This window comes from Rhizophagus irregularis, chromosome 1, assembly GCF_026210795.1.
Source record: "Rhizophagus irregularis chromosome 1, complete sequence".
NCBI lineage: Eukaryota > Fungi > Glomeromycota > Glomeromycetes > Glomerales > Glomeraceae > Rhizophagus > Rhizophagus irregularis.
In genome coordinates, this window is record NC_089429.1 from 2,795,831 (window position 1) to 2,819,672 (window position 23,842).

General features: G+C 29.1%; 6 protein-coding genes across 6 annotated transcripts; 1 reads left to right on the plus strand and 5 right to left on the minus strand.

Moving 5' to 3' along the window:
* Positions 1-2,998: 2,998 nt before the first annotated feature.
* On the minus strand, positions 2,999-3,562 carry OCT59_000564 (uncharacterized protein; the record flags this gene model as incomplete). Its single annotated transcript, XM_066138913.1, has 1 exon — positions 2,999-3,562. The coding sequence occupies one exon, from the start codon at positions 3,560-3,562 to the stop codon at positions 2,999-3,001; it is 564 nt and encodes a 187-aa protein (XP_065988361.1).
* Positions 3,563-4,939: 1,377 nt separating this feature from the next.
* Positions 4,940-5,299, minus strand: OCT59_000565 (uncharacterized protein; the record flags this gene model as incomplete). Its single annotated transcript, XM_066138914.1, has 1 exon — positions 4,940-5,299. One exon carries the CDS (start codon positions 5,297-5,299, stop codon positions 4,940-4,942), a length of 360 nt encoding a protein of 119 aa, XP_065988362.1.
* A 1,114-nt stretch (positions 5,300-6,413) lies between these two features.
* On the minus strand, positions 6,414-6,997 carry OCT59_000566 (uncharacterized protein; the record flags this gene model as incomplete). The annotated part of the gene is made up of 2 exons (XM_066138915.1): positions 6,414-6,539; positions 6,779-6,997. 2 exons carry the CDS (start codon positions 6,995-6,997, stop codon positions 6,414-6,416), a joined length of 345 nt encoding a protein of 114 aa, XP_065988363.1.
* A 951-nt stretch (positions 6,998-7,948) lies between these two features.
* Positions 7,949-9,017, minus strand: OCT59_000567 (uncharacterized protein; the record flags this gene model as incomplete). Its single annotated transcript, XM_066138916.1, has 3 exons — positions 7,949-8,316; positions 8,443-8,620; positions 8,724-9,017. The coding sequence occupies 3 exons, from the start codon at positions 9,015-9,017 to the stop codon at positions 7,949-7,951; spliced, it is 840 nt and encodes a 279-aa protein (XP_065988364.1).
* Positions 9,018-9,624: 607 nt separating this feature from the next.
* Positions 9,625-10,303, minus strand: OCT59_000568 (uncharacterized protein; the record flags this gene model as incomplete). The annotated part of the gene is made up of 2 exons (XM_066138917.1): positions 9,625-9,660; positions 9,947-10,303. 2 exons carry the CDS (start codon positions 10,301-10,303, stop codon positions 9,625-9,627), a joined length of 393 nt encoding a protein of 130 aa, XP_065988365.1.
* A 4,790-nt stretch (positions 10,304-15,093) lies between these two features.
* Positions 15,094-15,587, plus strand: OCT59_000569 (uncharacterized protein; the record flags this gene model as incomplete). Its single annotated transcript, XM_066138918.1, has 5 exons — positions 15,094-15,154; positions 15,226-15,250; positions 15,327-15,333; positions 15,405-15,444; positions 15,511-15,587. 5 exons carry the CDS (start codon positions 15,094-15,096, stop codon positions 15,585-15,587), a joined length of 210 nt encoding a protein of 69 aa, XP_065988366.1.
* Positions 15,588-23,842: the final 8,255 nt, after the last annotated feature.

Genomic DNA, 23,842 nt, shown 5'->3' on the forward strand with positions numbered 1-23,842 from the left:
TGGCGTAAGGTGATCTGAATTGCTGAGATTGCCATATTTTGACACAATTCAGTTTTTATCAATTGATCTAATGCACTGCCTATTCTTAGGCATTGCAAAGTGGATTGTTAAGTGGATTTGGGTTGATGAAAATATATTAAAACCAGAAACTTTAAAAGAAATTCAAAAGAAAATGAATCAATTCCAAGTATCAGCTGACATAGGTAAGATCCCAGGTAAAGCTCCAAACGATTTGGGCTAAACCGGAGAACCGGTCCAAAATTGGCTCAAAATTCGGTTTGGTTCAGTTCGGGTATTAGAACTGAAAAACTGGCGGTTCAGTTCAGTTTAATCCGATTTTTTATAAAAATGCAAAAAATCAAATAGCCGGCCATCTAGTGATCGTACAAAGTTGAGCCATATATCATTGGATTCCTCTCGACGAGATGACGCGTCAAATGGTGGTAAGATCATATCTCTAGCATCGATAGAACACACGTTAAACCACGCTAAATGATTTATAAATAATTGGAATTAGCAAGCTATCTATCGGTGCTAGAGACATGATCATCGCCACCTACTTCGACGTGTCTCAGTGAGACGAATCTAATGAATATAAATTCGTTCGTATACGACCACTGGATGGTGAATAATATCAAGTTTTGCATTTTTTAAAATTTTTGAGCGTTAAAAATTAAAAATTCTGATACATGAATTTATTTGTCATCCAATGGTCGTACAAATATGAACTAGGACTCATTGGATTCGTCTCAATGAGACATGTCGAATGGTGGTAAGATCACGTCTCTAGTATCGATAGATAGCTTGCTAATGCCAATTTTTTATAAATTATTTAGCGTGAATAATACTTATGATCTATTAATGCTAGAGACATGATCTCACCACCATTCGACTCGTCTCATCGAGACGAATCTAATGAGTCCTAATTCATATTTGTATGACCATTGGACGATGAATAAATTCATGTATCAGAATTTTTAATTTTTAACGCTCAAAAATTTTAAAAAAATGCGAAACTTGATATTATTCGCCATCCAGTGGTCGTATATGAACGAATTTATATTCATTGGATTCGTCTCACTGAAACGCGTTGAATAGTGCTATGATCATGTCTCTAGTACCAATAGATAGCTTGCTAATTCCAATTATTTATAAATTATTTAGTGTGGGTTAACGTGTGTTCTATCGATGTTAGAGATATGATCTTACCACCATTCGACGCGTCTCGTCAAGACGAATCCAATGATATATGGCTCGACTTTATACGATTACTAGATGGCCGGCTATTCGATTTTCACATTTTTATAAAAATTGGATTAAACTGAACTGAACTGCCAGTTTTTCGGTTTAGTTCTTACAGATTTCAGTTTAATCCGAACCATCTATAATCTGGACCAAACCGACCTGTTCAGAGCTTTAATCCCAGAAAAGGTGGAATGTGGCGAAGGTTTTGCGAATTTTACGGCCGATTAGTGGTGAATATTTTTTAACATTTATGCCACAGTGTCACTTTGGAAACATCTTTCTGGTGTAGATAAGAAGATTCTTACACGCTTTGTAAGAATTTGCTCGATTTTGGTAGGATGAATTGTTCAATCCAATTTAATGGATGAAGCTCACCAAAAATTGGTTGAAATCGTAAAAATAATTGAGCAAAATTACGGTTGAGATATGATAATTCTGAACCTTCACCTTTCGCTCCATTTATACGAATGTGCAAAAGATTTTGGGCCTCTTTACGCCTTTTGGTGTTTTTCGTTTGAGCGCATGAATGGCGTGCTAGGTAAGATGCTGACTTCTAAAAATATCCTTTTTCTTCTAAAATTAATTTTAAATTCCATTCCTTTATTTATTTTTTAGGTTCTTTGTCTAATAACCATCAGAAAATTGAACCAGAGCTCATGCGCTGAATTATGAATGATAAACAAATTAATAATATTGTTAGTTCTGAAATAGTTGATACAAAAGGTCTCGATATACTTGATACCAGACCTTCAGTCGGTTCAATTTCAGAACCCAACGAATTTACTTCAGTTGAAATGGAGCGATATTTGCTATACTTGCAAAATATTAAAGAATCTCTGATTGCTGGATGCAAAGCATTTCCAGGAGAAATGCTAGACCCTTCCTCAGAAAAAGTTATAATGTCAAGTGAAATGCTTGACATAATGGTAGATTATTATAATGTGACCTACCCAGCAAATAATTTTCAAAAACCATTTGGAGAAGAACCCGAAGATTCAATTATTATTTGCGTCAGAATGAATCAATTCTGAAGATGCAGAATTGGTTCTGAAATATTCGGCTCAAAAATGTCATCTCGTTATGTGAAAAGTTTATTTGTTACGGCAAAATTTATAACGATTGATGATGATGTTGACGTTTACCCTGGTCAAGTTCAATATTATTTTACTCATACAGTTGACCTTCTGAATGGTCTTGCTGAGCATTTTTTAGCTTATGTCTAATGGTATAAACATGCAGGCTCTAGAAATATTCAATATTATTTCAGTAGTAATAATGACATTAATACTTGTAATGTTAAGCTATGGTGCGCCGAATTTTATCAAGAGTCACGTGATTGTATTATTCCGGTTCATCATATTCTCAATTTATTCCAGTAAATTACCAAATTTCAGACCAAAGGAATGCAAGAGAGTATTTAGCCGTAAATCAAATAAATAGAAAATACCATATTCGCTAATAGATTCTTATTTGTCAATTTATAGATTAAAACTGGATTTATTATGATTTATCCAGATTTATTGGTATTTGATCGAGTTTGGGAGGATAAATTAAATTAAATGTCAAATTTATTATGATTTATTATATTTATTATGATTTATCTGGATTTATTGGGTTTGGGAGGATAAGAATTAACTTTAATTAAAGTTCATAATTTATGTTGTTTAATGATTTTATTATATGCTAATTTTAAATTAAATGTCAAATTTTTATTGTCATAAATCGGAAATGCCGAATTGTGTAAATTGTCTGATTATTTTAAATCAGAAATGCTGAATTTTGTAAATTTTCTGATTGTTTTAAATCGGAAATGCCGAATTGTGTAAATTTTCTGAATTTTAGCTGAATTTAGTTTGATTTTCAGCTGATTTATCACATGTCTGATTTGCCTTATTTTGACTAGTGCATTAGTAGGACGACCACCTGCTATACGCCAGTCTTCATTCCAAGCATCTTCTACAGCTCTTAACTTGACTATTGTATTTTCTGGTTGGCCAACAGCCTCATTTAATGCATTAGCTCCTATCTGTACTGAAGTTCGCCCATTTACTGCAACTAAGTTAGCCTGCCCTGTATTATCGAGTAAATTAGTTAGCTTCCAATTCTGCTTTGTAGTAATCTCATCATCGAACCATTCTAAAGTCCTTCCTCTCATACAGGCTCTTAAATGTCCTATTGTATTATCTCTTCCTGTTAGAGAATCTGCTACATTATCATTTATATCTATTTCCCGATTCTGCAAGTCTAGTCTAAGTTGTGCAAGAAAGTCTGGGATACTATCATCCCAGTCGAAATATGGATGAGGTATTCCTGCCATGTTTACTTGATTAGGTGGATTATTCTGAAGCGCCAAAATTTGTCCCTGTAAATTTAAATTATTCTGACGCTCTGCTTGGGTTTTATTTTTCCATTTCTTGTATCATTCATAGAACCTGTCTCGATTAAATTCTAACAGACCTATATCTCCTCTACTTCGCTGTAAGTGGTGGGCATTTCGCTGATACAATAATTGTAAGGCAAATTTTTCTTGTACCAGCACACCTATACGGGCTTGTTTTCTTGCCATATTATTTATCATTCTATTTACCTGGTTTTGAGTATTAATTTGATATTGATGGAGATCACCAATAATATTAGTTATCCTACTTTCAGCAAGTTGCCTTCGTATAATTTCATTATCACGCTTAGCTTTTGCATCATAATACCTTCGTTGCTTACAGACTAAATCCTGATGCAAATTATTTTCTTTTTAGCGTATCTGCCTTGTAGCTCTTTTTATTTAGTCTATAAGAATATCCCTAGTTGTTGTTCTATTATCTACATAACCATCTATAGCATTTGCTAGCTCTGTGATTGTGGCCATATTATCATCAGAATTATACAAGTCTGGAGAATTCCCTCGTTCAAGCGAAGTTTTTCGTGATGAGATGCTTCTGATCTGGTATCACAATTTTTTAACTTGTTTCTCAAATTCTACTAACTGCTCTTCTAAACTAGAAATATATTTTCCCTTATCTCGCACATCTTTTCTAGCTTGATATAGCTAACTTTTTAGGGTAGAGATTTCAGATTTTAACTCTACTATCTCTTCTTTTGAAGCATTTTCAAGGCGCTCTATCTCCCTATTGAGATCTTGAATTTCTTTCTCACATCAGGCATAATTCTGTTCTAATTGATTAATTCGTCTCTCATTCTGACGATTAGTATCAACTTCTATCTGCAATTCACTACGAAGATGAAAGTTCTCTTCTTTCAGCTCAGCTTTATGTTCTTCACATATTCTTTTCTGCCTTGAGTGAGATCTGCAAAATGACATTCTTTTTTCGTGATTATAAAAGAGAATGAGAAAACCCCTTGGATCAATTTATATAGATCCTCAGAAAGCATATGATCTTAACTGGGATCTGGGTTAAGAACTAATCTGGAAAATTTGGCAGAGGTGATACATTTCATGTATAACGCCTTCGACTAATTTTACTAGGCGATCATGTATGCAGATTATTTAGCGTAAAAAATAAAGAATAAGTTATACATACATTGTACTTTTGGTTAAATAATACTAATTTTCAGTTAAAAGCAATAGTCTATAATGTAGAATATTTCTCAGAATCAGTCAAGTCAGTTAGACAATTGTGATTAGTGTTTCATTCTTCAATCTCAACACAGTACCTTTTGGCTGTTTTGCATACCGAGACTAGATAAATATTTCGCCTGTATCACTTTTGCAATTTGATGACTGATAAGAAGTTGGTGGAATCATTTCTTGGTTACCAGCAGAGGTAACAGAAATACAAGCTGGCTCAAATTTTGGAGTACTTGGTATAGTATTTTCTGCTATAGTTGCTTTGGCTGAAAGGTAAGCTTCATAGCTGATTAAATGAGTATCATAATCATATGATACCAATGCCAACTTATCCTTTTCTGAGTGTGAGGTAGATTGGGAGTAGACAGAGACGATTAATTTTAGCCTCTTCTTGTAATATGTATTGTTTATATTGCCAGATCTGAAATTCCTTTGTATCAATAGATTTGAGAATTTCATTTCTTCTTGCATGTTCATTCGAAATAGTATTTCCAGAAATACATCTCTTCAAGTGGTTATCTCTATAGCGATCCTCAAAAAGACTATTTGCAGGTGTGAAAACTAAGGAGTCACATATACTGCAATATATATAATTGGTTGGACGATTATGAATCCTATCATCTATATATAGCTTTCCATACATTGTAATCTATCCATTCTTAGAAAGGATTCTTGGGTTCTCTTCTAGTATTTTCCTAAATGGATCACGAATGTGAGAGCATCACATTTCTGGTGTTTCATGATCATATTGACTACCTAAAAGCCTTAATGCTTCTAATATTCTTTGATATTTTTCAAAGTTTGTATTATCATGACTAAGTGAACTAAGCTTAGAATAGGCTCTACTATCTAAATCCATATTAGTGTTTTAATAGTTTATAGTAATTATAGCATTTTTAAGCAATTTCGGTATGTTGTATTGATTCTTTATCAACCTATACTAGACAATAACACCATTCAAATTTACTGGTTAAGATATTTATAGCTATTTCACTGTTTTTTATCGATTTATAGTGATTTATAACAGTTTGTAACAACTATATTATAATAAAATATCGGATTCATTTTTATTCGATTACAGGATTTATATAGGGTCATATCTCGGGCTAAGCTAATTTTATATTTACATGCGCCTGGCTAAATCGGTTTGTGGCATGACGTATATCATATCACATGTATCACCCTAGATCCCTGTGCGAAGTTCTATAAATCACGAGATGATCGGCCAATCAGATTTCACCTCCCTTGATCCCATACTGAAATTCGAAAAAAAAGAAACATTTTTCTTGGCAAAGGTTGCTGACCATTGGTCAGGATGTCACATGATTTCTTATTTTTCTTCTCATTAGCTAGGTTATCATTATTATTCGATTAATCATTACAGTATATTGATCAAATTAATTAATCATGCTATGATCTAACATATCTCTTGATATTTCTGAAACTGAAAAAACTGGAGGTTCATTTTCTCATTGACGAATGAAAGCATAGTATCATGTTACTCCAAATAAAATGAAACGACTTTTTTGGAATGATGAGAATATGTTATTCTGATCAAGAGGAAAAAATCACAAAATCACATGCACTAGGGAGATAACAGGTTAACAAGAATATAATCAAAAGTTAAAAACAATAAAACACACCCGTTCTCTTGCCACTTTTTATCGAGATTAATGTTTTCCCAGAATTCCTTTATCCCATGTGTTTCATCCTTACAAAAAAAGAATGGAAAGTTAAAATTTTGACGAGTATGAATAGAAGATTTACAATTACAATTACAGTCACAATTACGAACTAGGAACGGCACCCATCACCCGGGTAGGAACGGCACCCCCCGAGCTGTTCGAAACAGGATATTACATTGTAGGAACGGCACCCCATACCTCGGAGTAGGAACGGCACCCCTCCAAGGCTATGCAACTCCTGTTTAAGAAAATGGAGATTAAGTACCTTCTGTAATAGTGAAGTCGCAACTTTAACTTGCTCATTATCTCGTTTCTCAGACACAATTCTTTTTAGAACATTACGATATCGCTTTCGCAAAGCGGAGTTCTCAGAGAGTGACACGTCTTGATCAGTAGACATAAATACCGGTTTTAACGTTTCTAAAAAACTCAGATATGACCAATCTGAAGGAGGAGTATCATTGAAATACGAATCGCAGAACATATCTGAAAATTACAATCAATTAATACTGCTAGAAAAAAGTGTAAATGTGATCTACTTATTTACCTAAATGTGATTTCATTGACACCGACATAACGAAAGAGTCTTTGTAAATCGTGAAAGAGAAGTAGTAACACGAACGCGAATTTTTTTACGATATACTGCGCCAGATTTCGTGACATGTGATTGATTAGTCAGATGTGGGGGCTGATCGCCGCCGGCGATAAATGGCAAACTCCTATTTATTATATTAATTATATTTAATATAATCGATATAATTATTTTATTTATGTATTATATTTAATTTATTTATTATATTTATTATATTAGATATATTTATTAGAATTTTTATAACTACAGTCAAACCTAAATATCGTTATATCAAAGTTATACCGATATTTATATATCCTCACATATAGTGGGAAAATAAAATTTTATCGGTATATCAAGTTTTTAATAGTATATCGGTATATCGAATATCGGTATATCGAGGTTAGACTGTATAACCGGTGGTTAACATCACCGGTATCACATGACATTATAAAAATCATGTGACTTCAACATTTTTTACGATCAAAAAAATTTTATTTTTTTTTAATAAAAGACAAAGTACAAAAATCAATATTATAACTAAATTTAATTGGCTATATATCATTGATTTTGTTTATTACATGTCCTAGCATTGTGACCTGGTTCCCCACAAACTTTACATATATAGGTTTTCCAATTTGATGTATTTTCGCTCCTTTCTTGTCTTTGTGTATTAAAATCACTACTAGTATTGGTATCAAGTACATTAAAAGGTGTTCTTGATGAAGACGCTTGTCTGAGGATGTTGTTGCACTTCACATACATACAAGTTAGGATCAGATGGATTTATTGCACTATTTTTTGTACTAACATGACGTGAATTTGTACGAGCTGCTTAATCCGTTTATTTGGTGGATGTCCAAGTCATTTCTGAACTATAGGATCTAAAATCTGTAGATTTTCTTCATTGTTTTTATCGTTCGTTTGATCTTTAATAATATTTTTCTTGCAATTAATAAACTTATTAATCATATCAATAATTTCATTTTCACATCCCAAATCAAGAGCTAAATTAAGAGCTTTCTTCATCTTTCCAAACCCATATGCATACTTAACTTTCCTTTGTAAACATTGTTTAATATTATTTGTAAATACGTCTGGTATTCTAAGTTGCTTAAATATATGCAAATCAGTTACTAAAGCAGTATTGTTATCATCTTGTTGAAACTGTGTTACTATTCCAACAGTTTCATCTTGTAAATTTGCTTGAATGTATTGATCTTGAATATCCTCTATATACCATCGTCTGGCAATAAGACCAATGTTAAATTTCGCCACCTTTGAATTTATCATAACTTGAAAATAATGTAAACATACAAGTCCACGATTAATTATAGCCAAACAAGTACATAAATGACCACCATCTATTAATAATATAATATAATGCTTGTAGGTTTTTTTGGTAAGGCTATAAAGTTCCCAAATTTCTATAATGTCAGACAGTTCTATTTCTTCCAATAAAGAAAATAGAGAAGTTTGCGGTCTATTCAAATGATCTTCAAGAAATCCTTCATTATAGTTACATTGATCATCATCCTAATTAAGAAATGTAACATTTCGCATATAGTTATATGACATCAGTGGCTTTTTTTTCACTTCGTTACAAATCTCAAAACACTAAATTTTTAAAGTTTCATACCTTTATTGTATTAATTGACTCTTTAGAAATAATCTTAGTACAATATAACAAAGAACCAAGAATTTGTTGTTGTTGAACTGACAAAATATGAGGAGTTAAATATTTCTTCATTAATTCAACAACCTTAGGAAATATGGGTTCAATAATTGAAGGTACCTGGTTAGTTGGAAGACTTTGAAGATATGCATTATGTCGAGCCCATTGTGCTTTATTGTTTAATAATTTTTGAATTTGAATATGTAAATTACACAGTGAAGTAGTACTACTGGTGCTTTCTTTAATTAAATGGTTCATAACTTCAACCCTTTGTGTACTTTAAATACCCGCTGTAAAACACTTAGTTTGATAGCATCTTGCCCATGTTTGATAACAATTATTCAAAGTTCGATTAAGATACTCTTGGGTTTGTGAATATTTTTCAAGTAATCGTGTCCAACGCCGGTGAAAATCATTCACAAATAGACTATTTCGGGTATGTAGAAATTCCTTATAAAATGATTGGTATTCTTTGCCTAATTTACCTGCTAAATTTTTTCGTAGGTTTTCTTGAATGTGAAAAATGCAAAGAAAATGATGTGATTCAGGGAATTTTGATGTCACTGCATTTATTAAAGCAGGATCTGCATCAGAAAATAAGCAAGTAGGCGGATTATTATTAGTTGTTTGAAGAAGACAATCAAGAAACCATTCATAACTTTCAATTGTCCCATCTTCTGATAAACATTGAGCAACAAGACGGCTTTTAGTATTATTATCAACTATGACTAAAAGAGTTAAATACATATCAAACCAATTGGTTTGGCATGTATTATCAATTTGTACAATATCATTATATCGCAAAAGACATTGATGCTGATTAGGAGACATCTAGAATAAGCCCACAAGACGATTATCAAAAGGATCAAGTCTTGTGTAAATAATCCACCCAGGCTTCGATCTTAGCTCAAATAATTTGTTAATCATATTCGAAAGATCTCCACGTCGATTTGTAGCCGCGATTTAAACTTTTGAATTGCATTGTAAAGATCTCTTTTATAAATATACTGATCTGGAAAACTTGCAACCAATAATGGATATATTTGTTTAGATTCCATATTTCCTTTATTAACATAGAATTCGATCTTTTCAAGTATTTCATTTGATAATTTGCGATAAGGTGCGTATAAATGTATATCAGTGATCATACTATAATTATGTTCACCAGTAATGCTCGTGATGCTTACTTCTGTTGATGATTTAGGCATTGTAAGATTTATATGCCATGGACATATAATTTTTTGAGATGAACGTTGTCGTTGATGAGTTATATCAATTATTTGATTAGAAATAGATTTACCTGAAAAAGAACATTCAAATGTTCGACATCGCACAATTCTATTATTATCAGATTCAACGCGTTTTCTTCTCAAGGAAAATCCAGCAAATTTAGCATATTGATTAAGCTTTATTTCTGCATCCTCCCATGTAGAAAATGAAGTACCAACTTTAATGTCAATATTAGATTCATCTGACATTATACCTTCTAGTTGATCATTTAGGATATTAGATACATATGTTTCGTTATGTTTATCTTTATCCATACTTGTATATAATAGCAAAATCAAATGAAAGAATAAAACAGTTGAAGTGTAAAGGATAAAGATTATAGAGAAAAGTAATGTGTTCAGCAAAATAATAATTTAAACGTGTTTAATGGGGAAGAGTAATGGGAGTAGAGTTCCAATCTGCCATCTGACGGATAATCACATTTTGACAGTTGTACGCTCATTTAATTAATATAAAAGAGCATTTTTTTTTAAGGATATCCTAAGAGCATAATACAGTATATAATTTAATAAATAAACTTTTATTTCAAAAATGAAAGTGAGGAGAAATTAGGAACGGATTAAAATATCATCCGACAGATGAAAATTTCAATCTGACTAAGATTTCACCCCATTTATTTTATGTTCAATTAATTAAATAATGCATAGTCTGATCACCTTACATCGAATGCAGTTCCTAAATTATAAATTATGAAACATAAATGTCTCTTTCCAAAAATAAATGAGAAGAGATTGATCATCTGTCGGATGACGGATTGAAACTCTAAATGGGAGAGTAACGAAGAGTAAGAAAAGACATAAGCCACAATTAGCCAATTAAACAATAAACAATAAATAAACTGAAACAATAGATAGTGTGTATCATTATTAAATTTAGATAATGCACTAAGCATCTTTAAATTAATTTTACTATTTTTAAACAATAAACACGAAATTTAATAATAATAAACATATAATGATAATATCACGTGACTGCAGTGATTTTAACCACCCGTTATTTAAAGTAATATTATATTAGTTATATTTCTTATATTTATTATAACTATTATATTTATTATATCTTTATATGTAGTAACTTTTATATAAATAACGTTGGTATTTTCCTTTGTTATAAGTTAAGTTCCTTCAGTTCACTTTAGTTCCTATAAGTTATTATTCTTGTAATTATAAAGTTCTATAATAAAGTATAACCTTTTACACTATAAACGAACTCCCTATTTTAAGCGTGTCTTGTTTGATTGGATTTCAGTCATAGTTAAACATACTTAATCTTTCTGACTGCAAATCATAGTTAATCTATTCAACGTACCGAATTGGTTAATATCGCACTAAATGGACCTATCCTTTATTAACTAAACGTGATTCTGCTAGTGTGGCTAAAGGATTTGTGAAACTTTTTAATTCCCGAATATGCCCAATTATCTGGTCTAAAGTTAAAATTTTAATGGTAGATAGGGGCGTAGAATTCCAAGGTAATGTTATCATACTAATTATACATGCTGCCCAAATTATTTAGGGATGTCATAATTATAATTTGGGATGCCATAATTCATTTAATTTACATATAATTTACTATGTAAAGTGCCAAAATAATTTGGGATGCTATAATTGAATTTGGGATTTTACACAGGTCGAAAAGTTAAAAATCAGGCACCAATCGGTCACCAATCAGGTAGCTGATTGGTGACTGATTGGTGACTGATTGGTGACTGATTGATGCCTGATTTTTCACTTTTTGACCTGTGTTACTTATAATTATGGCAGCCCAAAATAATTTAAGTGGCATGTATAATACTAATGAACGAACATGGTATCCAAATTCAACTAGCTAATTCTAAAGAATCTATGGGTATTGTTGAGAGATTTAATTGTACACTTCAAGAATGGGTATTCTTTATTCAAGATAGTGTTGAAATGAGATTACCTTCTACTAAGCACTGTCGAGCTTGGGTAAAAAACCTTCCAATTTTTCTTGTAGAGCTTGACAATTCTGTAACTCGACTTCTGGGTATTTCTCCTGCTAAAGCTCGAAAAAAAGAACATGTCTTTGCTAAAACTTCCAAGCCACAAGAAAGACCTATTGGGTTTGATAAACCTAGATTATCCCATGATGTCTTAATAAGATATTTGCTTAATCCTGGTGAATTAGAAAGTGGAAGACGATGTGCAACTAATTGTAATTGATCTCCCCAAATTTATCATATTCATGAATCTCTAGTGCAAAAAAATCAGCCGGTCTTGTACTGGCTAATAGCTAGATGATGAGGGCAATAGCCCAAAAAGATCTTTTGTAAGAAAAAAGCTTTAAATCGAAAGGCCATCCAGATGGGTGCTTACGAATTAGATTTCTAATTCATGAAGTTTAAGCATTTCGTTTACTTCTTCTATAGATCTTTTTGTATAACCTCTTCTTGGCTCGCAAATAAAAGATATAATTTGTATAACTTTTCGATACTCTGATACACTTCTTCATTATACCAGTCTTTGTAATCTGCCATTCTTTCATTATAGGCTTTCTCATTTGGAGCTTGTTGCTTTGCTACATATCTGCAATGATCATCTGGGTCCCTTTTACGTCACATTGTTTTCAAATAACCTACATATGTCAATCCCATTTTATCATATTTTTTTGTACCTTGGCTATATGCTATTTTGATTATCTCAACTAATGCCAATTCGATATCTTTATAGTTAACAATTTTGAATGTTTGTATTAATATAGCAAAAACTTTTGTTTAAAATAAAATATTTATTTCTTATTACCATGATAGGTGAATATTATTGCAATTATTTACTCATGACTGAATACGTCTGTAGACAGACTTGTCGTCAGCCTAAAGGATGTTTTGAGCATTGGCCCCGCATCCCCTGTAAGGTTTGTAAGAAGCCGACTAGCTCGAATCTGGCCTTTGTGAAAGCACTGGTACTTGGTACTTATTATGTAACCCATATTTTAATAGGTTTCGGGATAAAGCTAATGCGATGATTTAATTTAGATGTAAATTGATGAATTGCTTCTAGAGCTGTCAGCAAATAAAACTGAAGAAGCAGGAGAGCAGGGTTAGTGACGGGTTAGTGTCAGGCTAGTAATGGGATAGTAACAGACTAGTAATGAGCTAGTGACGAGCTAGTGTTAAGAATCCTAGAAGTTAATATATACATGTATATGCATTTATATCATATTATTTTGTCTAGAGGTAATCCTATTTGCCTCATATAATAGCATACATTAAATAAGGTAGCATACTTATTCTTCTATATCAAACGCACATTTATATCTGACTTTTTTACACCTATAGTAATACTTCCTATTCATACCCATTTTTTTTTACATTCATAGTAATACTCTCTATCTATATCTGATTTTTTTTTCATACCATAGGTGTAAATTTTTATTATGTCAGAATTATAATCAGGAAGGCGCGCAAAGGTAAGAAAACAAATTTATGATTTAAATAAGTAAGAAGGACTAGAGTACATTATTTGTCAAACTATCATTCTTGAAGTTTTCAGGCGAAAATAACTTGGTCTATACATACTTACTACTAGATATACATTTTTATTATATCAAGATTATAATCAGGAAGGCGCGCAAAGGCAAGAAAATAAATTAGTAATTTTATTAAGAAAGAGGGGACTAGAAAACATTCTAAGAATACGAATTTTATTGATATACTAGAACTATATTTTGAGAGCCCTAGAATGGTGAAATTAATAGGTATTCATTTTACACAGGTAAAACGCTGACCAATCGGGTACCTACCCGATTGGTAACTTTTTTTTTGATCAGTCACCTGATTTATTCAATAAGTTAGAAATTGGTGTACACTTCAATCGGGTATCAATCAGGTTCATACCCGATTGATAACTATCGTTCAGTTTAAATTTACCGATTGATTTCTATTGTTTCAATTAGATTATTGATAAACTATTTTTCTTTAACTAAAATTAAACTATTTTATACTATTGAAATTTACACTAACATTTTTTTCGAACATTTACTTTTGAAACTTAAAAAAAAGTTTAAACTATTTCATACTATCTTTAACATTTTTTTTCAAACATTTACTTTTGAAACTTTTAAAAAAATTTTTTTTTTAGGAAATTAGTTCTGATTTGGATACCGGAATCCCACAAAAGTTTCAAACATTTTACTTTCGAAACTTTATTAAACTGAAAAAACCATTTATTTGAAGATATTAATAAACGATTTTTAACATTTTTTTTTAACATTTTATTGTAGGAAATCGATTATAACGAATCCCATAGGTGAGTTTCGAAAAATAATTTTTCAAAACTCACTTTTTTTTAATATTCAATTATAGGGAATCAGCTATAATGAATCCCATAGGTGAGTTTTAAAAAATAATTTTTCAAAACTCATTTTTTTTTATTATTCAATTGTAGGGAATCGGTTATAACGAATCCCATAGGTTAATTTTGAAAAATAATTTTTCGAAACTATTAAAAAACGTTTTTAACATTTTTTTTCTAATATACTATTATAGGGAATCGGTTACAACGAATCCCATAGGTGAGTTTTGAAAAATAATTTTTCAAAACTCATTTTTTTTTATTATTCAATTATAGGGAATCGGTTATAACAAATCCCATAGGTGAGTTTTGAAAAATTCTTTTTCAAAACTATTAAAAAACGGTTTTAACATTTTTTTTCTAATACACTATTATAGGGAATCGGTTACAACGAATCCCATAGGTGAGTTTTGAAAAAATTTTTTGAAACTCTTTTTTTTTAATATACAATTATAGGGAATCGGTTATAACGAATCTCATAGATTAGTTTCGAAAAATAATTTTTCAAAACTATTAAAAAATGTTTTTAACGTTTTTTTTATTATTCAAATATAGGGAATCGGTTACAACGAATCCCATAGGTTAGTTTCGAAAAATAATTTTTCAAAACTATTAAAAACCGTTTTAACATTTTTTTAAAACGTTTTTTTTTAATATTCAATTATAGGGAATCTGTTATAACGAATCCCATAGGTAAGTTTTAAAAATTATTTTTCGAAACTATTAAAAAAATGTTAACTAACGTTTTTTTATTATTCTATTATAGGAAATCGGTTATAACGAATCCCATAGGTAAGTTTCAAAAAATATTTTTTCGAAACTATTAAAAAAACGTTAACGTTTTTTTTTTAATTCTTTTATAGAGAATCGGTATAACGAATCCCATAGGTAAGTTTTGAAAAATATTTTTTTGAAACTATTAAAAAAACGTTTTTAACGTTGTTTTTTAAATGTTCTATTATAGGGAATCGGTATAACGAATCCCATAGAATCCCATAAGTAAAAAAACGGTAATAAACGTTTTTTTATTATTCTATTATAGGGAATCAGCTCTGATAGATGTATATACCAGAATCCTATAAGTAAGTTTTAACTTTTGAAACTTTTTTTAAAAAACTTTCTTTAATGTTTTTTTATTTCTTTTGTAGGGAATTTGCTCCAACCTGGATACCGGATTCCAGATAAAATTTCAGTATTAGTAGTATTTCTGATTTTGTATTTTTAATAATTAATAAATTTAAATTATTAAATGTAATTATTGTAAAATATCAAATAAATTTAAATAAAAATATATGCAATCGGCAGATTTCTTATTGTTATAAATTTATCAAAAAGTTATCAATCAGTATACTGATATGTTAAATAGTAAATATCCAGTAAATATCCTATTGGTAACTATTAATACCCGATTATACTCTATTGAATATCCCGATTGGTACCTGAGTATCCTTCTTTTGCGACATCTTTTGGCAACAATCAGGTTTACCGATTGATGAAAAATTTTAAAAAAATAGGGACCAATCGGGTGGAATTCAGTCACCTGATTGGTTCCCAATTTGATATCGTTCGACTAGTGATTCATAAAATATTTGTGATTATTATGTAATCCAAATATATTCTAATAAAATAGCAAGATAATTGCATTATAATAATAGTTATTATAATATAAATATAATTATTTTGACTTCTAGTAATTCAATTTGAACAAACTTTTTTTTTATTTTGTAAAGCTATATTTGTAGAGCTAAATGAAAACTATAAATTAAAAAAAAAGTTTATTAAAAATTGGATCACTAGAAGTCAAGATAATTGTATTATAGTAATTATATATAAAAATAATTAAATTACTTATATTTATATTTAGATATATAATTTTGATGATTGCATCCTTCTGGGTGAATATAGTTCATGGTAATTTGTTTGTATGATATATAAACTTAATATCAATAAAGCATATATAAATCATTTAAAAAATATATATATATATATATATTTAAATATACAGTTAACTCTTGTTATAACAAATTCTAGGGTCCAGACAGGACCTCAAACAATATATATATAGGTCAGATAAAAAATTCAAAATTTACTAAGGTCAATAAGCAAATATTTTTCATGTCTGCTAAGCAAACTTTTATCTAACCCATAAATTTTTTACACTGCTAAGCAATTTATTTTATGACATATATATATTTATATATAATTTTTTTTATAAAATACTAGTGTTCACCTGTTGTCTACGACAACAGTTAATATGTAATTCCGGCCAGAATTAAAAGATCTGCAAAGAATTTCCTTTTTTGGAAATTTGAGCAACACAATTTTTTTAATTTCTCTGAAAAGTAACAGAAGACAAATTTCCTTTTTTGGAAATTTGAGTAACTGACAATTTCCTTTTATGGAATCCTGTATAACCCAAAATTTCAGTTTTTCGCCAGAAATAAAATTTCCTTTTTTGGTCTTGTGTAATATTTGCGACGAATAGGAGTAGGGTTACACAATTCAAATGACTTATTTATATGATTAATCTAAACATAACGCCCACATGATTGCAGTGTTTTTTAATATATAGATAGATGTATATAAAAAAAACTAAAAAAACAAAAATTTTTGAAATAATGTATGGATAAAGCTATTATTATTTTTTTGTAATATTACAACTTATAAATGTTTCTTATTAATATTTCGTATATCTGTTCTGTGACTTTAGAGCGTAATTTAGGCACATTAGTCAAAGGAAACATTTAAATCCTTCTTAAGTAAAGTTGTTCAGCAGGTTCGAATCTACTTATATATAAATTTTTATCATGATTGAATATATATTTATGGATTTATTCATGTTTTTTGTAACACTACCTAGTGTTCTGAACGGATCGGATCAGACCGGATTTTAGTCAAATCTGATCTGATCCGAATTCGAATCAAATAAAATCAGATTCGATTCGATCCGATTCGGATCTGAATTAGATTCGATCTGATCCGATTCGAATCCGAATTAGATTCGATCCGATCTGATCCGAATCCCAACTGATTTGATCTGATCCGATCCGGATCCGATCCAGATCCGAATCAGTTTTCATAATTAAATCAAATAAAAAAGTCTTTCACAACATTTTTTTTTAATATAGTTATAAGACGTTGCGAAATGACTTTTTATTGACAAATTATCAAATAAAAAATATTTTTCGCAACGTTTTTATTAATACAGTTAAAAACTATTGCGAAAACGATTTTTATCGGTAAATTATCAAATAAAAACGTTTCGCAACATTTTTCATTAATACAGTTAAAAAACGTTGCGAAAGACGTTTTTTTATTAAATAAATATCTTTTCGCTACTTTTTTTACTAACACGGTTAAAAACTGTTGGGAAAAGCATTTTTTTTGTTAATGTATAAATAAAAACGTTAAAAAAACGGTGTTATATTATGAAAAAAATGACATTTCAGCATCTTTTCATATTATTTTATGAAAAAAGATGCTGAAAAGGCATCTTTTTCATTTTTTTTACAAAAAAGATGCTGAAACGGCATCTTTTCGTATTGTTTCATAAAAAGAGATGCCATTCGGCATCTTTTCGTATTATTTTATGAAAAAGATGCTGAAACAGCATTTTTTCATTTTTTTTTATCAAAAAAGATGTCGAAACAGCATCTTTTCGTATTATTTCATGAAAAAGATGTTGAAACGCATCTTTTCGTATTATTTTATGAAAAAGATGCCAAACAGCATTTTTTTGTTTTTTTTATCGAAAAAGATAAAACTTTGCAGCATCTTTTCATATTAATTCATTAAAAGAGATGCCGAAACGGCATCTTTTCGTATTATTTTATGAAAAAGATGCCGAAACGGCATTTTTTTTTATTTTTTTATCAAAAAAGATGCCATTTCAGCGTCTTTTCGTATTATTTTATGAAAAAAGATGCCGAAACAGCATCTCTTTCATTTTTTTTATCAAAAAAGATGCCATTTTGCATCTTTTTCATTTTTTTATCAAAAAAGATGACGTTTCAGCATCTTTTCATATTATTTCATGAAAAGAGATGCCGAAACGGCATTTTTTTCATTTTTATCGAAAAAGATGCCGCTTTCAAGATCTTTTCATATTATTTCATTTGAAAAGAGATCTTAAACGCATCTTTTCGTATTATTCATGAGAGATGCGAAACGGCATCTTTTCGTATTATTTCATTTGAAAAAGAGCATGCCAAACGGCATCTTTTCGTATTATTTCATTTGAAAAGAGATGCCAAATGGCATCTTTTCGATTATTATTTTATGAAGAGATCGAAAGCGCACTATTTTCGTATTATTTAGAAAAGATGCTTTGAAACGGCATTTTTTTCATTTTTTTATCAAAAAAGATGCTGTTTCAAGGCTTTTCGTATTATTTTATGAAAAAAGATGCTGAAACGGCATCTCTTTCATTTTTTTTTATCAAAAAAGATGCTGTTTCGCATCTTTTTCATTTTTTTATCAAAAAAGATGCCGAAACGACATCTTTTTGTATTATTTCATGAAAAGAGATGCCGAAATGGCATTTTTTTCATTTTTTATCAAAAAAGATGCCGAAATGGCATCTTTTCGTATTATTTCATGAAAAGAGATGCTGAAACGCATCTTTTCGTATTATTTCAGCGAAAAGAGATGCTGAAATGGCATCTTTTCGTATTATTTTATGAAAAAGATCTTTGAAACGGCATTTTTTTCATTTTTTTATCAAAAAAAGATGCCGAAACAGCATCTTTTCGTATTATTTCATGAAAAGTGATGCCATTTCAGCATCTTTTCGTATTATTTTATGAAAAAAGATACCGAAACGGCATTTTTTCATTTTTTTTTATCAAAAGTATGTTTGCTGCATTTTTTTCATTTTTTTTTATCAAAAAAAGATGCTGTTTCGGCATTTTTTTCATTTTTTTTATCAAAAAAGATGCTGTTTCGGCATCTTTTCATATCATTTTATGAAAAAAAATGCCGTTTTTCAGCGTCTTTTTCATTTTTTTTATCAAAAAAGCACCGAATTAGCGTTTTTTCATAAAATTCTGATTTAATCTTTTAATTTATTGATGGTCAATTAACAAGTCTGCTTGACTTTACACATTATGTTTCATTTAAACTTTATTTATAATTAAATCTATTTACAAATGAATTAAACCTATTTATAATAATAGAGATATTATCAAAGATAAAATAAGAAATATTAAAATTATTAAACTAACTACTGTTAAACAATGATAACGACCACCACGACCTTAAACATAAACACATTCTTATAGTTTTCCCAACCAACCGGTTTCTTTTATCAGTAATCAAATTTTTTCCCCATGAAAAAACTTGCTAACGTAGTACTTTACTGGCTGATTAATAAAAAATCACGTGCCATTTTAGCAAGCTTGGAAATTGTTGCTCATTATTCTTCCACCATTCAAGTGGATCTTCATTTCCATCAAGCTGGGGTAAAGAAAGATATATTTGGTATTCATCAGCAGAACTTTCCACACGATGACGTTTGAATACACGGGACATTACTGACTTTTTTTTATTAGGAGTTTCAGTTTGATCAGATTGAATAGAAACAGCATATGATTTATTATACATACTTAAAAACCTAAAAATTTAATAAAATTATAAAATTAGTATATATAATTGTAAATAATATAAATAATTAGTAAAATACTAACTTTTGTTGAATATCATTTATTAATTCATCTCCCCATTCATTATCCTTGTAATATTGTAATTTCAATCTTGGATCCAAAATAGTAGAAATTAAATATGAATAATTTGTCTTGTTGTAATACTCCAGCAATTTTAATCTGCATATTTTCGCAGCATTTTTTATAATTTGACTCCATTCATTCTCATTGTTGTTGCCACTATTAGCTTCAGATTCATCATCTACATCTTCAATAACTTCCTCATTTTCATCTCCAATAACATTTACATCTCCAATAACATTTTCAACATGATCAATAAGAATATTATATAAAGGAATAGTAGTAGAAAGTGTTGGATAAGTAAATCCAAACATTATAGTTGTTACTTCTTTAAATAGAAATAAAAAATCCTTAATTTTTTCAAGTTCAGCCCATTGATTCTCTGTAAGTAAATATTTTTTAAGATCACGATCATTAAGTGTATGATAACAGAATCAATGGCCTAATTATATAATTAAAATTAATAAATAATTGAAATTATTAAAAACTTAATATTTACAAAAATCAACTTACAATTTTTAATTGTAATGATCTTGAAATCATTTCGTAAGTGGAATTCCACCTTGTGGGTACGTCAGGTATAAGTGTTAAATCCTTTAATTGATTATTTTTACATGCCATTTTTAATTTTTCACGACGTAAAGAAGATGCACAAATTCTATTAACAAGATCTCTAAGCTGTAAGATATAATAATTTTATTAGTATTAAAAAAAGAATTTATAAAATAATAAATAAGTTAAATAATAATTTTACCTTAGAAATTTCACTTTCCAATTGGGTCAATGCTACTTGAACACTTAAATTAATGACATGGGCAAAACACCTAAAATGATTATCATTTTTATCAAAAAAAATTCTTTTTTCTATTGCCCAATTAGTTAATAAACGAATGAATACTGCATTATTTGACGCATTATCTAATGTAATGTCCAACAGTATATGTTGTAATTTCCAGTCCTTATTAATAAAATGTGCAGTTATTGATAAAAATGATTTGACTGAAGAACTGGTCCAGCAGTCAATTGTAAATGAAATTTTTCCTGGAATATTTAACAAAATATTTTGAACTTTTTCTCTGTCAGTTCTATAAAAATTCGAAATATGAGATTTAATTGTGTCAGCACTGGGAATTTTCGCAGTGGGGTGTAATGAATGTATAAAATTGATAAATTCTGGCTCCTCAGCAATTGTAAATGCATGTTGTTTAATAACAATCCATTTTACCAGATTATTTATCATTTCATTATGATCATATCGACCACTAAATAATAATACAATTATCTATTAATAAATAAAATTTATGAAATAAAAATAAAATAAGAAGTTATTTTTACCTTTGGTGCTTTTAACATTTCTAAAACATTTACTCCAGTTGACTGAGTTTCTTGCTGTATAGAATGAACATTTTTTAAATGTTTTGTTATATTCGTAGTACTACCCCAGAACATATATAAGTTTTGCTGCAATAAGTACAGGTAGCTCTTTTATTATATTTAAAATTTTCATCTTTTTCGAAATGGCTCCATACAAAACTGCCTTGATTATTTTGAGCATTTTCTAACGATTCTAAATTACTTAATCTTCTTGCTGGTGTTGCCGGTAGGGACGCATCAATTTCATCCTCAGAATTATGACAACTTCCTTCATGTGTTGTTTCTCGGTCCATAGTTAGCTTTACAAAAAAATAAACCGAAAATCTTTAAAAAAATTTTTTGGTGCTACATATGTTGGTTGATAAACATCATGATTATCAACTTAGTGTTCCAAACGGATCAAATCGGATGAATCTGATTTTGACTCGAATCCATTATTTAAAAAACGTTACGTAACGTTTTTGATTTCAATTTAACGAATAAAAAACCGTTTCGCAACAGTTTTTTAATCATTTAATAAAAAACGTTGCGAAACGTTTTTTATTCCAATTTAATGAAAAAAACCGTTTCGCAACGTTTTTTAATCATTTTAATAAAAACGTTGTGAAACGTTTTTTATTTCAATTTAATGAAAAAAACCGTTGCTAAACAGTTTTTTAATCATTTTAATAAAAACGTTCGCGAAACGCTTTTATTCCAATTTAACGAATAAAAAAACCATTTCACAACAGTTTTTAATATTTTAATAAAAAACGTTTGCAAAACATTTTTTTATTCAATTTAATGAAAAAACCGCTCTAACGGTTTTTTAATCGATTTTAATAAAAAACTGCGAACGCTTTTTATTCCAATTTAACGAATAAAAAAACCGCTTCGCAAAAGTTTTTAATTATTTTAATAAAAAAAATGTTGCGAAACGCCATTTCAATTTAATTTGAAAAAAACTGTTTCTAACGGGTTTTCAATTATTTTAATAAAAAACGCTTGCGAAATGTTTTTTATTTCAATTTTTAATCGAAAAAAAAACCGTTTCGCAACAGTTTTTTAATATTTTAATAAAAACGCTTTACGAAACGCTTTTTTATTGCATTTAATAAAAAAACCAGTTCGCAACGGTTTTTTAATATTTTGATAAAAACGTTGTGAAACGTTTTTTTATTTCAATTTAATGAAAAAAACCGGTTCGCAACGGTTTTTTGGAATATTTTGATAAAAAACGTTGAGAAACATTTTTTATTTCAATTTAATGAAAAAAACCGTTTCGCAACGGTTTTTTAATATTTGATAAAAAAACGTTACAAACGTTTTTTTGTTTCAATTTAATGAAAAAAAAACCGTTTCGCACCGGTTTTTTAATATTTTAATAAAAAAACGTTGCGAAACGTTTTTTTATTTCAATTTAATGAAAAAAACCGGTTCGCAATGGTTTTTTAATATTTTAATAAAAAAAATGTTGCGAAACGTTTTTTTATTTCAATTTAATGAAAAAAAAAACCGTTTCGCAACGGTTTTTTAATATTTTAATAAAAAAACGTTGAGAAACGTTTTTTATTTCAATTTAATGAAAAAAAAACCGTTGCGAAACAGTTTTTTAATCATTTTAATAAAAAACGTTGCGAAACGTTTTTATTCCAATTTAACGAATAAAAAACCGTTTCACAAGCGGTTTTTAATATTTTAATAAAAAACGTTTGCAAAACATTTTTTTATTCAATTTAATGAAAAAACCGTTCCGTAACGGTTTTTTAATCATTTTAATAAAAAACTGCGAAACGTTTTTATTCCAATTTAATCAATAAAAAAAACCGTTTCGCAACAGTTTTTAATTATTTTAATAAAAACGCTATTAAACGAAACGTTTTTTTATTTCAATTTAATGAAAAAAACTGTTTCGCAACGGGTTTTCAATTATTTTAATAAAAAATGTTGCGAAATGTTTTTTATTTCAATTTTTAACAAAAAAACCGTTTCGCAACGGTTTTTTAATATTTTAATAAAAAACGTTTGCGAAACGTTTTTTATTGCAATTTAATGAAAAAAAACCAGTTCGCAACGGTTTTTTAATATTTTGATAAAAACGCTTGCGAAACGTTTTATTTCAATTTAATGAAAAAAACCGTTTCGCACCAGTTTTTTAATATTTTGATAAAAAACGTTGCGAAACGTTTTATTTCAATTTAATGAAAAAACCGTTTCACAACGTTTTAATATTTGATAAAAACGTTGAAGAAACGTTTTTTTGTTTCAATTTAACGAAAAAAACCGTTTCGCACCGGTTTTTTAATATTTTAATAAAAAAACGTTGAGAAACGTTTTATTTCAATTTAATGAAAAAAAACCGGTTCGCAATGGTTTTTTAATATTTTAATAAAAAAAATGTTGCGAA